This window comes from Hippoglossus hippoglossus, chromosome 23 (assembly GCF_009819705.1).
Source record: "Hippoglossus hippoglossus isolate fHipHip1 chromosome 23, fHipHip1.pri, whole genome shotgun sequence".
NCBI lineage: Eukaryota > Metazoa > Chordata > Actinopteri > Pleuronectiformes > Pleuronectidae > Hippoglossus > Hippoglossus hippoglossus.
Genome location: NC_047173.1, coordinates 6,714,779 through 6,728,929, shown reverse-complemented (window position 1 = coordinate 6,728,929; position 14,151 = coordinate 6,714,779). Strand labels below are relative to the sequence as shown.

At 43.5% G+C, this 14,151-nt stretch overlaps 1 protein-coding gene across 3 annotated transcripts in view; it reads right to left on the bottom strand.

The window, feature by feature from the left end:
* Positions 1-14,151, bottom strand: part of celsr1a (cadherin EGF LAG seven-pass G-type receptor 1a) — a 91,390-nt gene that overhangs the window by 3,360 nt on the left and 73,879 nt on the right. For 2 of the 3 annotated variants that reach the window (XM_034578573.1, XM_034578575.1), the window contains 17 exons: positions 12,915-13,016; positions 11,545-11,639; positions 10,918-11,127; positions 10,143-10,326; positions 9,908-10,051; positions 9,625-9,811; positions 8,590-8,757; positions 8,318-8,444; positions 8,020-8,220; positions 4,090-4,264; positions 3,292-3,404; positions 3,115-3,194; positions 2,862-2,988; positions 2,602-2,727; positions 2,343-2,479; positions 290-390; positions 63-206 (listed from right to left, as the gene is read on the bottom strand). In XM_034578573.1, coding sequence (XP_034434464.1) covers positions 63-206; positions 290-390; positions 2,343-2,479; positions 2,602-2,727; positions 2,862-2,988; positions 3,115-3,194; positions 3,292-3,404; positions 4,090-4,264; positions 8,020-8,220; positions 8,318-8,444; positions 8,590-8,757; positions 9,625-9,811; positions 9,908-10,051; positions 10,143-10,326; positions 10,918-11,127; positions 11,545-11,639; positions 12,915-13,016 — 2,421 coding nt within the window. The remainder of the gene's footprint in view (positions 1-62; positions 207-289; positions 391-2,342; positions 2,480-2,601; positions 2,728-2,861; positions 2,989-3,114; positions 3,195-3,291; positions 3,405-4,089; positions 4,265-8,019; positions 8,221-8,317; positions 8,445-8,589; positions 8,758-9,624; positions 9,812-9,907; positions 10,052-10,142; positions 10,327-10,917; positions 11,128-11,544; positions 11,640-12,914; positions 13,017-14,151) is intronic. The other variant, XM_034578574.1, reaches the window with a different exon arrangement.

The following is a 14,151-nucleotide window of genomic DNA, read 5'->3' as shown; positions in this document are numbered from 1 at the left end:
TTAGAGTACTTCTCTAACCACTGACTGAGCTTCATCATTAGCCTCAGTCGGACCACACATACCTTTAGGCGTGCTGTGAACGGGCTGCCTCTCGTTGTTCCACTTCGGCTTGACGTCGATGTCGTCGTCCTCGCTGTCGGAGGAGTGCGAGGAGGCGTAGGAGGAGCTGTGCTCGTCCACTGACAGCTCACTGTCTGAGTCCGAGTCTGGGGGGGGGGGAGCAAGGAGGGTTAGTCAGCTGAGAAACTTTGATCTGATACAAACCCCTGAAAAACCACGGCGAACTCACCATCTCCCTTGGTGCCGTTTCTATGGAACAGAGGTCCATCCAGATCTGTGCGTCCTTTAGCTGCTCCTGAGGAGCCGCTGGGCTTCTGACCAGACTCCTCCCTTCATAGATAAAGACAGATGCAGCAGGGAGGAAGGGAGAGGAGGACAGGGAGTGGAAGAAATGGGAGTGAAAAATAAGAGGTTGAGATAAACAGGATAAAGAGGGGGGGGGGAGTACAGCGTCTCTGGAAATAAATTCAAGCCCCAACTTTTATACAAACAGACATCTCTTATTACAAAACATTTGCCTCTGTTGTTGGCTTCAATTAAGAGAAGAACAAAAAATAGCATGTGGTTTAGGTGTCCTTGCATCAGGTTAAAGTCTTGATCATCAAAAATAAGACGTATGGATACAAATTCAAATCATTACACCTGCATCATTTATTGAAGTCTATTTATAGTATATTTATATAGTTTCTTTCAGTGATTTGTTAATTGAATCTTGCCTAATTTGATCCATAATTGATTACAAATGATGTGGATTCAACTCCTCAGTCATCTCCTCCGGCTTATTCCAGGTTGGTTTGAGATCTTGGCTGGAGGGTAAAAATGCTACCGGAGACTCTGACTTATCTGATGGTTGTTCTGAGAGGAGCTTCTGGAAGCAGCTGCAAGCATGCCCCAGGGAAGATGTGTATATATATATATATATATATATATATATACATACAGTATATGTGTGTGTATACCCTCCTTTCCTTAGCCTCCTGCCCCTCTCTTCTCCCATTTTCCCTTGCTCTGTCTCTGAAAGGCAGCACGCCTAATCGCTCGCCCCCCAGCATTTCTGCTCTCTTACTGACCCCAGTGTCAGTTCGCATTACCCAGATGACAGCTTTACGAGTCAAGGCGCACAGTCAGACCTCAACTTGATTCTGTAAAACTCTTTTAAAAACACCAGGTACATGTAACACCACTCCATTGCGATGAAAACACGCCTGTGATAGTCTGAAAACAGGTGAGATTAGCCCGAGATGAGGAGCCACTCGATCGTGGGAGGGCTATATCTCAACATGTCAACGTCACCTGTGCTGTTGCTCAGGTGCTGATTAAGAAAGTTCAAAAAAAGGAATGAAGATTTATACATGCTAATAAAAATCTACTACACTCAATTGGTAGTAAAAGAAGGACATGCTACAGCATGTTTTATAATAAATTATACATATTTACAGCGTAGAAGTGCCTGAGACTGATGCTGATGCAGTTTAATATGTTTGTTTAAGAAAGGATATCGATGTATATACAGTTTGTAATTTAGACTAAAACATTTGAATTCTAGTAAACTACACCGAGCTTGATCTGAAACATAAAAACACATTCTTAGCCTAAATGTCTGCTGCTGCCCTCCCCCTAGTTACTGCTGCAGCTTTTAAGTCTGCATATCATGAAATGTTCACATCAACAACACAATGCGTCGAATCAAAATGAACATGATCAAAGTTGAAATAAAACACACAACACTCAACAATGTAACACAATGGACATGAATAGTGTGAGTGGATGCACAGTAGGTATGATGCTCCTTTGTCTGGGTATCTGTGAAAGTAGGTACGGGTATGTCTGTATGGCGTTTTGCAACAAGGCCGTGCACCATGCGCTGGCAAAGCTCAGCCTCATCTTACATGCAAACCCGATTACATCTCCGTGCAGGTGCCATTATGTGGCAGCATTCACGTATGGAAGCAGAGAAAACAAAAATGTAGAGAAACTTAGCCGCTTGATTTATCCCCAGGTTTGGACAGGGCTTGGAATAAGGACAGGGTGACAGAGGGTGACAGAGGGTGACCGCCAAGCGAGTGTGCATAAACATGGAGCCTGAAATGTGTTAGTATGTGTGAGATATTTGATGCATCAACAGAACCGCGGAAAGCACGACCAAGAAAAAGCAGAGAGAGAAAATGAAACTGGTCCCAAAAAAAAAACATGCTTGGTTGCACACACACACACACACACACACACACATGTGGTGCAGCAGTGTAGTAAAAGCAGCCATGCAGTCAGTGAGCGTGTTGTACCTGAGCGCGTAAGCCAGGTAGCTGCTGCGGCTCTTAGCTGACCTGAGCGTACTGTCCAGGGACACGGTGGACTCTCCGATGCCCGAGCGGTATAACGGGCCGTCTTCTGTGTACGTGTTGTTGCAGTTGAGAGAACGCTGGAAATGGAGGAACGAGTTTGAGCAGATTTAAAACAACAGTCCCAAACAAAGGGCACACAGCATTCTGTGATGTGAACTGCATGTGAGGATACACAGTTTGTGTGTGTCTGATCACTCACTGTGAGCAAAGACGCCCTCGTGGTGCTGGACTCGTCGGGCACGCTCTTCTTCCCCGTGAAGACGTTCTTGAGGTTTTTCCTCACCTCTTTGTTGAAGACCACATGGAAGAAGAAGATGAAGACTCCCTGTGATAAAAAAAAACATTTGTTAAAACAGCAGCGTGGGTATGGGGAAAGATACACCTCTGTGCATGTGTTTAAACGAATAGAGAATGTGAGCAGAATCTCTATGGAGAGGTCCAGCATCAACCCTGTGTTACCTGCAGACAGCTGAAGACGGCGAAAAGGTAGTGGAAAGTCATCACGTCGCTGTTGACTGCCATTAGGCCGAGCAGCCAGGTGGCGCTGATGAGCAGCAAGAGGAGGAAGGCCATCCGGAGTGCAGGGCTGAAGAGTGAATCACACACACACGATGAGATTCCTGAGACTTACGCTGCTGCTCTTTCCAAAAATAAAGATGCCAATGTTAAATGAACATGCGCATGTTGTGTTTTATGTGACAGTGAAACGTACATCGCTCCTGACTTCTCCATCGCTTTCTGCCTGCGACCACAGGAAGCCTTCGCAGCGAGGATAAAGATCACAATGTTCACCTGAAGAGACGGTGAAGGAGGGAGGAAGTTAGTTTCATTCTTTGAGAGTTTGCTCCGTGTTGAGCTGCCTGCGGACGACTTCAGTTCATGTACATACCAGGACGACAACAAAGATGGGTCCTGCGAAGCTCCAGATGAGTGTGTCGTGGACAGAGAGCCAACAGAAGTCTGGGTTCCCGTATCCCTGAGGGTCGAGACCTACCGCCAGACCTGACCACACACAAACACACACAGTATTATCCTCCGAAATGATTTCAAAAACTTCACTGACGTCCGTGTTAAATAACACGAGGTGACAAATCCAGGATATTCCCCTTTGTTTTCCTTCCTATTCCAATTTTCCAACTGTCATATCCATCACTTATCGCTGTCATTTGCACTTTCATCTCCTTTGGATCTCTGTGTATTTAGCGCTGCATCTGTCTCGCACTATTTCTCAATCCGAATTCCAATCAGGTGAAGCTCTGCTGGTCTCCATTAAAGCATGTCAGTACATCACAAAGCATTTGAACCATTACAAGATGGGTTACAACAGTAAAATATGTAGAAAATGACAGGCTTAAAGAACGGTGACTAATTGGAGATATGAGCTGGTTAAAATGTAATGCTGCATTTTGATCAAGTAAAAACTTTAAAAAAATAAAAACATGCATGTTACTTTTGTGTTTTATTGTGTAAATATTGTGGGTTTCTAAAACAAAGCAGGATACAATATGTCTGTCTCTGTCTTTGAAATCTCCTCCGTTTCTTGTTCATTAATTTTCCCACGAGGATTAAAGAGAGGAGACGAGTCCCAGCACGAATCTCCCTGACAACCTGCCATCTTCATTTGCTTTGTACCTGAGTGTGGGAGTCTGTGAGCGTGTGTGTGTGTCTGTGTGTGTGAGGGCCTCACCCGTGATGATGGCCGGTATGCCCCAGCCCATGGCGTAGTAGAACCTCATGTGGCCGTGGTTGATGTTGCGCAGCTCGGTCAGCATGCGGTAGATATGCAACCCTTCCACGAACATCCAGGCAAAGGTGCACATGTAGAAGTAATGCAGGAGGATGGCGATCACCGTGCACACGAACTGCAGGGAGAGGAGATGCAGAGGAGGGAAGAAGAGACAGAGATCCGTAAGGATGTGTTTACATTTTGATGGAATCCAGATGAGCAATAAGAGAAGCTGCTTTATTTTTGAACCACTCAGTGAGTTAATCCATTCAAGACAGGTTGTGAGCTTCTTCAATGTGAGCATTTGCGGTTTTCCACTGTGTGTCAAACAGATTTAAATACTGGGCTGTTTGGCAGTCAAAACAAGCTATTTGATTTTATTGTATGTCACCTAACTTATGATGATGTTTTCGACCTTCCAGCACTTAAATAGACCAATTAACGAATCACATTGTCAAAAAAGGTATAAACAGATTAGTCGATGGGGAAAATAATACTTTCAGGCTTCGCGGCAGTATATCTCAAACGTTTTTTATGCCAAACTTCACCAACTTATGTAATGAAGCAATAATTCAGAGAGAGAGAGAGAAAGACAGAGAGAGAAAGAAAGAAAGAGATAGACTACCTTGACAGGGTTATAAATCATCGTGCAGATGGCCCTGGGCACACACTGACAGCATTCCACAGTACTGACACACACACACACACACACACACACACACACACACACACACACACACACACACACACACACACACACACACACACAAGGACATGCTTGCACATTGCACACAAACACACTTACGAATTCAGATATATAAAAAAAGCAAAGTAAAACCACAGATGAAAACCTCTTTCTCAAAGAACTCCCTGCAGACTTGGCTTCTACAATTCATTCATACAGGTGCTGATAACGCAGCGTGTAACTCAGTCCCCCTCTTCCCAGTCAAAACACTGTGAGTCAGAACATTTGTCCCAGAAACAAGACAAAACTCCCACAGCTCCCCCGAAACCTGTAAACATACATGCTCCTAATCTTCTATTCTGGTTTGGTGGTTGGACTCGGACAGAAATATTATGCTATGGTTGGTACAGAACAGCTCAGTGAAGGGCAGTGAAATCCGATTGTTGCTGTAGAACAGAGGAGGTCATCTACTCTGTATTGGAAGAATCAGAATGCTGTCTAGATAGTTTTATTTTTATGTCTCTTGTCTTTTGTCTCTTTTTTTTTTCAGTATTAGCTCGTAAACCTCCACTGAAATATTGTTTATGATATAAGGTTATTCTTGACTTTTTTTCCATTGTCATGGTCAGAGCCAAACATCTGGCTGACAGCTGGCGTTCAGCAGCTTCTACCCATGATGGTGGTTCAGGATTGACAGTTGGATCTGATGATCCGGTGACGTCTTTGTGTAACGGCTGTAAACATCTGGTTGAGCCAGACGAGTCAGAGCTGAGGCATTGGTTTCAAAGGGAGATTGTGTAACTTGTGAAAGAAGAGATGAAAAATTTAATTAAATTAATTAAGATCTGTCTGCTGTTCTCCTACTTTCTATCAGTTGCTTTAAACGTTTTTGGATTTTGTGACACTGCTGTTTTGTACACTTTACTTTAGCATGTACTATTTTGCACTCCTGCAGTGGCTGCTGTTTAACAGACATTACATTGTCTAAGTGTGCATTTGCGTGCTCCTCGGAAGCTGCCATTCCCCGAGTTCTTCCAACTTAGGTGTGTTCATGTGCTTTAGAGTCAGAATTGGGAAAAAACATGAATACTATAAACAGAAAGAGAGTTTGTATTTATGTGTTTATAACATAAAAAAAATACCTTCACACCTCCTTACAATATAATAAAACTAATTAAAAACCTATACGCATTAATCATAAAAACAAACAAAGGACAAACAGTTTGCAAGTGAAAAAAGTCTAACATTTAATAAGTTAAATTTTTATTGCAAAGTTACGTTAATTGGTTTATAAGTAACATCAGCAGCTTGGCAACTCGTACCAAAAGTTTCTCCGAGTTGTTGCTCTGTCTTGAGATGGCATTCACATGAATTTTCCCAGAGGGGAACAAATGTTTCTGATTATTCCGACACCACGTGAAGGCATTATTACTTTTGCATGTGTCTTATTTTGAAGACTTGAACCTCAGGAGACACAGTAGCCAAGGAAAGCTAAAGGCCTCACTATGCACCCAGAAAGTGTCTGAACGACAACAACAATTATGTTCCACAGGCCAACGTGGCATCCGTGTCACTATCAAATTCACAAAGCCACTTTTCACATTTTCAAATATTTTACTTTTACGAGGTAACTGCTTGTTTTTGACATCTCCCCAAGAGCTATCAAGTATTTTGACTTTCCAAACCCCATTGCATTCATAATGAATGAGCAGGATAACCTGTCAATTAACATATTAATGATGTTTTCTGTTGCCGACACGTGAGAGATTCATCCAGTGAAAACTAAGGAGTCGTTTTTTGAAACCGTTCCAAGGTCTACAACCCCAGGGGCCTGTTCCTGGAGACAGGTACCAGTCACAGCATGTCTCCGCTACTGGCCCACGGAGGTGTGTGTGTGTGTGTGTGTGTGTGTGTGTGTGTGTGTGTGTGTGTGTGTGTGTGTGTGTGTGTGTAGCTGTACAGCTGTGTGTGTCCGAATGTCTATGTCAGCAGACTTCAAAGTATTCCCACACTGTTTGATCCTTTACTGTATGTCGAGTGCGCTTGTGTGCGTGCATGTTTCTGTGACCGACCTAACTCCAAAATAGATTATGAATGCAATAATCTACACTAATCAGCTCAGTAGACAGACTGCATACTCTACAGTGTCTCACCCTACATCCTATAGCTCTTTAATGAGAGAGATTTACTGACATTTTAAACTTAGACAGTAGAATAAACTGGTTTTATCAGGTTTTGTTCAAAGAGGTTTTTGGCAACCAGTGGATTCCTAACTAATATAGTCATTAGCTGATCGCCCAAACACATAATCTGTTGTATAAAGACAGACTCTCAGGTAATCCTCGGGCCATTGAGCGTGGTAAACCCCTGTCAACACGACGTTAGATGGCAGCCCGCAAGCCAAACAAATATTGTCGGGTGCCTGGCAGTTTAATACAGTAAACACATCGTTATCCCGCTTCATGTTCCACAAAAGTGCGCCACAAGCACAGGAAAATGTACTAACTGGTGTGTGTCTGTATCACCTTCGCAGTCTGTGTTGTTTCCATCAAAATGCCCTGGATGTCATTTTTTCCCCTCTTGTTTCTATACATCACTCAAGAAATCCAACACAATCGAAGAAAATGTTGAAAAAACGTCCCCTCTCACACAATGTTAAAGAAAGTGAAAAAAAAATGCCTGGATCCGCTCCCTGATCTGGATCCACACCAAAATCGAATGTGATCTTTCCTGACCCATTCTGCCTCCTTCCACCAAGTTTCGTGAAAATCCTTCCAGTTACCTTTATGTAACAGACAAACCAACAGGGGGGAAAACACAACCTCCATGGCAGAGGTAAGCATATATCCCTGAGTCACCTGTAACACTTGAATGCACTGAAATCCAATAGTGTTGCTGAGTGTGTTTAATAAACACTTGAAAATGCTAAACGTAATGGAAGGATAACACCTGAAAACGTCCACCTTCTGCCACTACAAGTGGTACAAGTAGAAACTTGATAAAAACCACCTAAGCAGACAGTTTAATTCTCTGCAAACATCAGTGTAACAATATCCACTCTGGTATAAATAATAGTGTTGAATAACATCCAATTTAAAATCCCTTCAAAAGAACAGGTTTGGAACATGCTTGGTGGTGCTGATGAACGGGAACTTGAGTCCATCTGACGGGGTTGCGGGGTTATGTCCGACAAAAAACACACTCACCGGATTGTCAGTCTGGTTGATGCCGAACAGGAAGACGAGCTCAGAGAAGAAGAGCGCTGCCACCAGGTTCCGATGGATGGCGTGGAGGTTGGAGCGGAGCCGGCGCAAGAGGCACAGCAAGATGAAGGTGAGGAGGAGCAGGGTGAGGGAGACGGACACTGTGGTGTAGGTGACGATTTTCAGGGGGAGAACGTCACCGTGCTGCAGAGAGAGATTCAGACATGGAGTCAGGAAATCCATACAAAGGAAACTTTTAATAAAGCGATGAAGCAGCAGAGACAAAAGTTTAAGGACGCACCTCTCTCTTGGAGATATCCATCAGCACAGCGAAGCTGGTCAGGTGATTACACTGACAGCTAATGTGGCTGTTGTTTCTGTTCAGCACCTCGCAGCCTTTAGAAGACCAGCCGCCTGTTCCTCCGATCCTAGACACCAACGCACACATACACACAAAAGTCAGGAATGTAGAAAAGTACAACAGACTCCTTGGAGAGAAAAAAAAACATAACTACATCCACTAACCGTGCAAAAGTTTATCTCTGAGATTCTGAAAACTAAAGTCCAACTTACGCAATGGAGTGGTCCCAAAAGACGCAGACAGGCTTGGTCCTCTCCTCCGTCTCCAGCAGGGTGTACTCCAGGGTGATGGGGGGGTCTAAGGTGGGTGGGAGAGGCGGGCCCTCACTGTGGACTGTGGCGCTCACTATGGCCGTGTTGATCACCGGGCGGTTGGGGAGCCTGGAAACACAAGACGGTTTTTAAACACTGAGCTATAGCAAGATTTCACAACAGACCATAGACTCCCATTTTTAGCATCAAAATAACTAATTACAATAATGAATACAAAATTACACATATAGATCAAATAAATACAAAACTCAAAAAAAGTAGTTACTGTTTAAAGTAAAGTTTAAAGGGACCATTGAAATGAGCACCGACATCAGTGCAATAACAACGACCGAAAGTGATAAAAAACATCTTTGAGAAAAGTTTCTTTAACATGTACTTTGACTTTTAGTTTGGTCCATGTCCCATCCAACTCCACGGAGAAGGTACGGTTTATGACTTATACTGCCACCAGCCACCAGGGGTTGGTCAAGATGCTTTTGCCTCACTTTTGGGGAGCTACATACAGTCTATTCAGGAGGGCCAGAAGTTTGAACACACTTTATTCTCTTATCTTATCATTTTGTTAACGTCCCATTCTTGTCTCAGTATCATATTTTTGGTCCCCGACTCAATGTTTTCTCAGTATCACAGAGGCCTACGTGGGCAGTGATAAGGTGGTTCTTTCAAACACACTCAAAGTAAATATGATACGTTTTAACATCAAAGATGAAATATTCTCATGTGATGTGGGGTCTCTCGAACAGTTCACAGAACATTATGAATTATAGTGAGTATAGAGTTCAGACAGAGTGTGGGCTCTTTCTTTTTGCCTCTGTTTAGTATCACTCTGCATCTGTTTGACGGCTTTGCACATCATGATTTAATCCCAGCAGAGTATGTGAGAAAGTGGGAGTAGAGTCTATGTAACGGTGTGTAGGTCTGAACATTTTGACTTAAAGCCTGAAAGTACTTTATAGATAAAATTCAATCGTCTACCTCAGACTCCTGCGATCGGGGTCGTATCTTTCCGGGAGCAGCTCCCCCAGTGATTTGTACACTATCACCACGGCAACCGGCAGAAGGGCGTCAGGCTCGAGGTGTCGGCGTCTCCTATCAGACACTGTGTGCTCCTCCTCCTCCTGAGGGAGGTCCGTCGGAGTCGGAGGGGCCGGAGGGGGTTCAGCTGAGTAAGATGGAAAGATAAAGTGATTGACTGAGAATGCTGTTTCAATCAAGTGTGTTTCACTACACTTATGAAACTAGTGTGGTTTTATTCTACCTCTGTGGTCCTGGGTGCCGAGGTTGAACTGGGGGAAGTGGACGGACGACCCGAGCTCTTTGGGATAAGTCTCCCGGATTTCCTGGAATCGAGGAAACGTCGCCTTTTCTGGATCCGACACATCGAGGTAGTCCACGGTTAGAACTAGAAAACAGGCAAAGAGGGAACATTGTGAGCATGGTGTGACACCGTGAACCTGTTTGTCCCACAGGGGGTTTTCTAATCTTCCACTCACTCATGTTGTCCGTAACAATCGTGAAGGGTTTCAGGTAGGTTTTCCTGACGTTCTGAGCCAGCGTGTTGGTGTAGTCCTCGAAGTTGCGGAGCAGATGCGCCGTGCCGCCGTCGGTCTTCTGGATCTGCTCCCAGTGCTCCTTGGTTTCAGGATCCAGGATGGCACTGCCCGCACGCACCAAATACTGGATAAAAAATTAACAGGTAACATGAATGGAAAATTTGAAGAGAACTTTGTGTGTTGGAAAAGGGAGAATGGAGCCGCTTTCATTCCCACTCCTCATCCTGAACGCCTGATCTTCCATGTAACTTTGGTGAGCGGGTACCATCTCCGATAATAGCAGTTTAAATTTCCAGAATCAGGCCCAGCAAGATTAACAGTAATGCTGAACTGTAGATCAGTTAAAAAGACTAGCAATTCTTTCAACACAGTTTCTTTTATATCCACTATTCAGGCAGGACACTTTAAATATTAAGATTTCTAAACAGAGTCTGTATTTGTTACAGCAGCAGCTCTTCTGGTTCAGGAAGCCGAGGATCAAGGGCAAAGTCCACTGTGTTTCAGTTTGATGGACTTAGTTTTTTCTCTACTTGAAAATTCCTGATCGCTCAAACACAGGGCTAAACATATATAATCACCATGTATGGCAGGAGAGGGCGCTGTTGCTCGATAAAAGTGTGTCTTTAACTTAAAATCTGTCCAATCCCTTTAAAACACTTTTTAAAAGTCATTCAATCGAAGTTTATTATTATATCCAGTCACTTTTCTTTTCTACCTCATTGAACTCTGCGTCCCTCATGGCGGTGAGGTCGAATCCCGCCTGCCGGCTCTCATACAGCAGCACAAGATTCAGCAGCTGGGCGGCCGTCTTCACGTCGTTGCCGTAGTAATGCGGGGTGTTGCTGGTGGCGCTGTTAAGCAAGCGCACGATGTTCTTGGATTGCTCGCTGTCCATCCTTGAGCTGTTGCGCTGAAGGTCGTCGCTCTGGAAGAATGAAGGGAGGGAGGGAGGGAGGGGTGAAAAGAGAACGAGAAGGAGCGCTGAGTGGGTGCAATGAAACAACAGAAACTGGTCAATTCCAGGATTAGTGAGACTTTGAGAAAGTTCAAGACTAAAGTATTAGGTTCAGGTTCCAACACAATAGGTGAAAAACCTCCAATAGACTGCTGATCAAATTACACTTGACTGAAGACAATGCTGAGAACAGATGAACTCATATGTGAACCAACCAGCAGGTGTAAAACACTGATATTTCCTTTTCTCTGTGCTCATTCGTGCATCTCTGAATTAAACTTACAGAAAGACCAGAGTTGATTTTGCACTTTACTCAACGGACATTGTCAGCACAAATACCTGAGTGGAAGATTTTCATCTCAAACAGTTCAATTTCATTTGACTCACCAGCTTCTTCAGGTAGGAAAAGGTGACGGTGGTGCAGTTGAAGAGCTCGGGCGACAACCAGCCTTTCTCGTCACTGCAGTGGCGGATGGCGGTGCCTGAAAATACAAAAACAGAGAAAGAAAAATCAAGCTCACGCTCACACAGAGAACCATATACTTAAAAAAATACTTTACGGCACCGGAGGACTACATTATTTTAGAAATCAAAATAAAAAATAATATTTTATGCCCTGGGTTTTGCCTCTCAGGTTGCTGGATGTAGGTAATACCTGCAGACTGAGCTAAAAAAACAAACTGCATACTATGGCTGTGGGGGTTTTATAAGAAATCTTATAATCTATACTTTCATTTTTGTGTAGTATTGTCTTAAAAAGATTCTTTGAATAGACAATAGTCAAAAGTTCTGATGGAAAAGACCATGGCTGTGCTCTTTATAGTAAAATCACATGTGGGATCAGAAACTGGTCGGAATATGTGCTGAAGTTAAACAGTTGAAAAAATATAAAAACTTCTTGTTTTAGTGGTTTAAAAATCTGAATCCGTCATTCCAGTTTGAATCAGTCTGAGAAAAGACTTCATCCAAATGTGAAGTCGCTTCTCGTGCTTTTGTCAAGAAGAAGAAATGGCTAAAGGAGTTGCCAGTTGAAGCCCGGAGAGGGTGAAGGGCAGCGGAGAAAGTTGGGGGCGGACGACAAAAGGGGTCACCATGGTGATGGCGGTTACTAAGGGGTTGTAACAAGGAAAGTGATGGCGCTTTACTGAGAACGGGTCAGCGAGCTCAAGTTCTGAGTTCACCTCCATTCTCTCGTCTCAACCACACACACACACACACACACACACACACACACACACACACACACACACACACACACACACACACACACACACACACACACAGAGCTGGCGGAGGCGGGGTATTACTGTCAGTAAATGCACATGGGGTTTCTCTGCAAATTTCAAACTAAACATTTTTTGGTGAGAAAAGCTCTGCTGGATTAACCGACCAATCAGGGAGCTTCATTACAGTTTTTTCAGTGTATGCCTTAATATATAATCACTCAAGAAGAAAAAGACAGACACACACCAGGTGAATTCAACTGACGAAAGCAAAACTATATTTACTCTTACAAATACAACTTTACCTCAACCTTGTTATTGACCTTGATGTAATTTTGACCATTGGTGGCCTGATGCTCAGTTGCTTTGACAACTGTCATCAGAGGGTTTTAATGCTAATGTTTGTTGAAATCAGTGTTTCACCTTATTGGCGATGCGTGTGCATGAATGTGGGGGGGTGGAGCTTCTGAAGGAGCAGTGAAGAGAGGGGTGTCCTTCTCCACCTTCACAAACTCCACCTTCAAGAGCACTCACCAATGGATCCTTTGGGACAGTTCATGGCCGCGGGCCGTCCAAAGTTGGTCTTGGGCCACCAGATGCCTGCGTCGAACGCCTTGGGGCAGCCCTTGTACACCACTGTGGAGGAAAGAAGGAGAGTAGACGGTTCAGGTGGTGTGATGTCAGACAAAATTAGCCCTTTAAGAGGTTAAATCGTTAACTGAACCTGAACTACTTGAGAAAAACTTGACATGAGCTCTGGTTACATCTTCCCCACTATTAAAAAAACAGCCACACAAACTAACACAGGGATATTTGTGAATCCTACAGAGCCACTGCACAATAGTGTGGATACCCGACCTGATACTCGGGTTGGGTTTGGTCACATTGGCTGGGCTACTCTACTTGACATGGTTATTTTATGTAAATTGCGTGAAACTCTAGTATTATTTATCAAATTTAGGGACTTTCTGTCTGTGTAGGTGCTACGGGGCTAGTGTATTATATTTACCTGACAACAACTGCACACAACGACTCCAAATAAACAATGATGGTTGGATTAGCTAAGTAGTTCCGTTGACAAAAGGTGCAGTTGAGTTCAAGAAAGGTTCATGAAGATAAAGACAACTGACAATAGTAAGATTGCTATTATTGCTCTCTATTGCATACGCAGCGAACCATGGTGAGGTTCAGCATATCCGGGTTAATAAGCTTCCATGAGAGTCCCACATTGTTTCATTCACTTTCTGTAGCAAAGTCACTGCAGTAACCCATAACTTCTCCAAGTCTGTTTAATATGGGTCTGTTTGTGAAATGTGACTGAAAACCTTTTTGAGTTTTCGTTAAAAATAAATAATATATTATTAATATAATAATAATAAATGATCACTTTTACTTTTCCATACTCTCCTTTTCCTCGAGGGTCATTTCTTTCCAAACCATAAGAGCATCTGTCATCATCAGCGGCTGCGGGGACATTAACTGAGTTTTTGAGAGGCTTCCTGTCGTCTGGGCTGCAGAGCTGACAGATCGGTATGAGGCCTGCCATGGATGGTTACATCTCAGTGACCCGCACAACATAAGCAAAGAACTCTCTTCTTTTTTTCATCCTCGCCACTTCCCTGAGTCAATTCCTCGTGTCAGGATTCATTTAAGCATATCCACGTGAAACTATCATATCTGAAATCATATCAAACAAATAAAACTCCCTGATTTGGAACATCTGTCATCAACAAAGAGAACTACATGCAGCTCCATTCAAAGTCTGAGCACG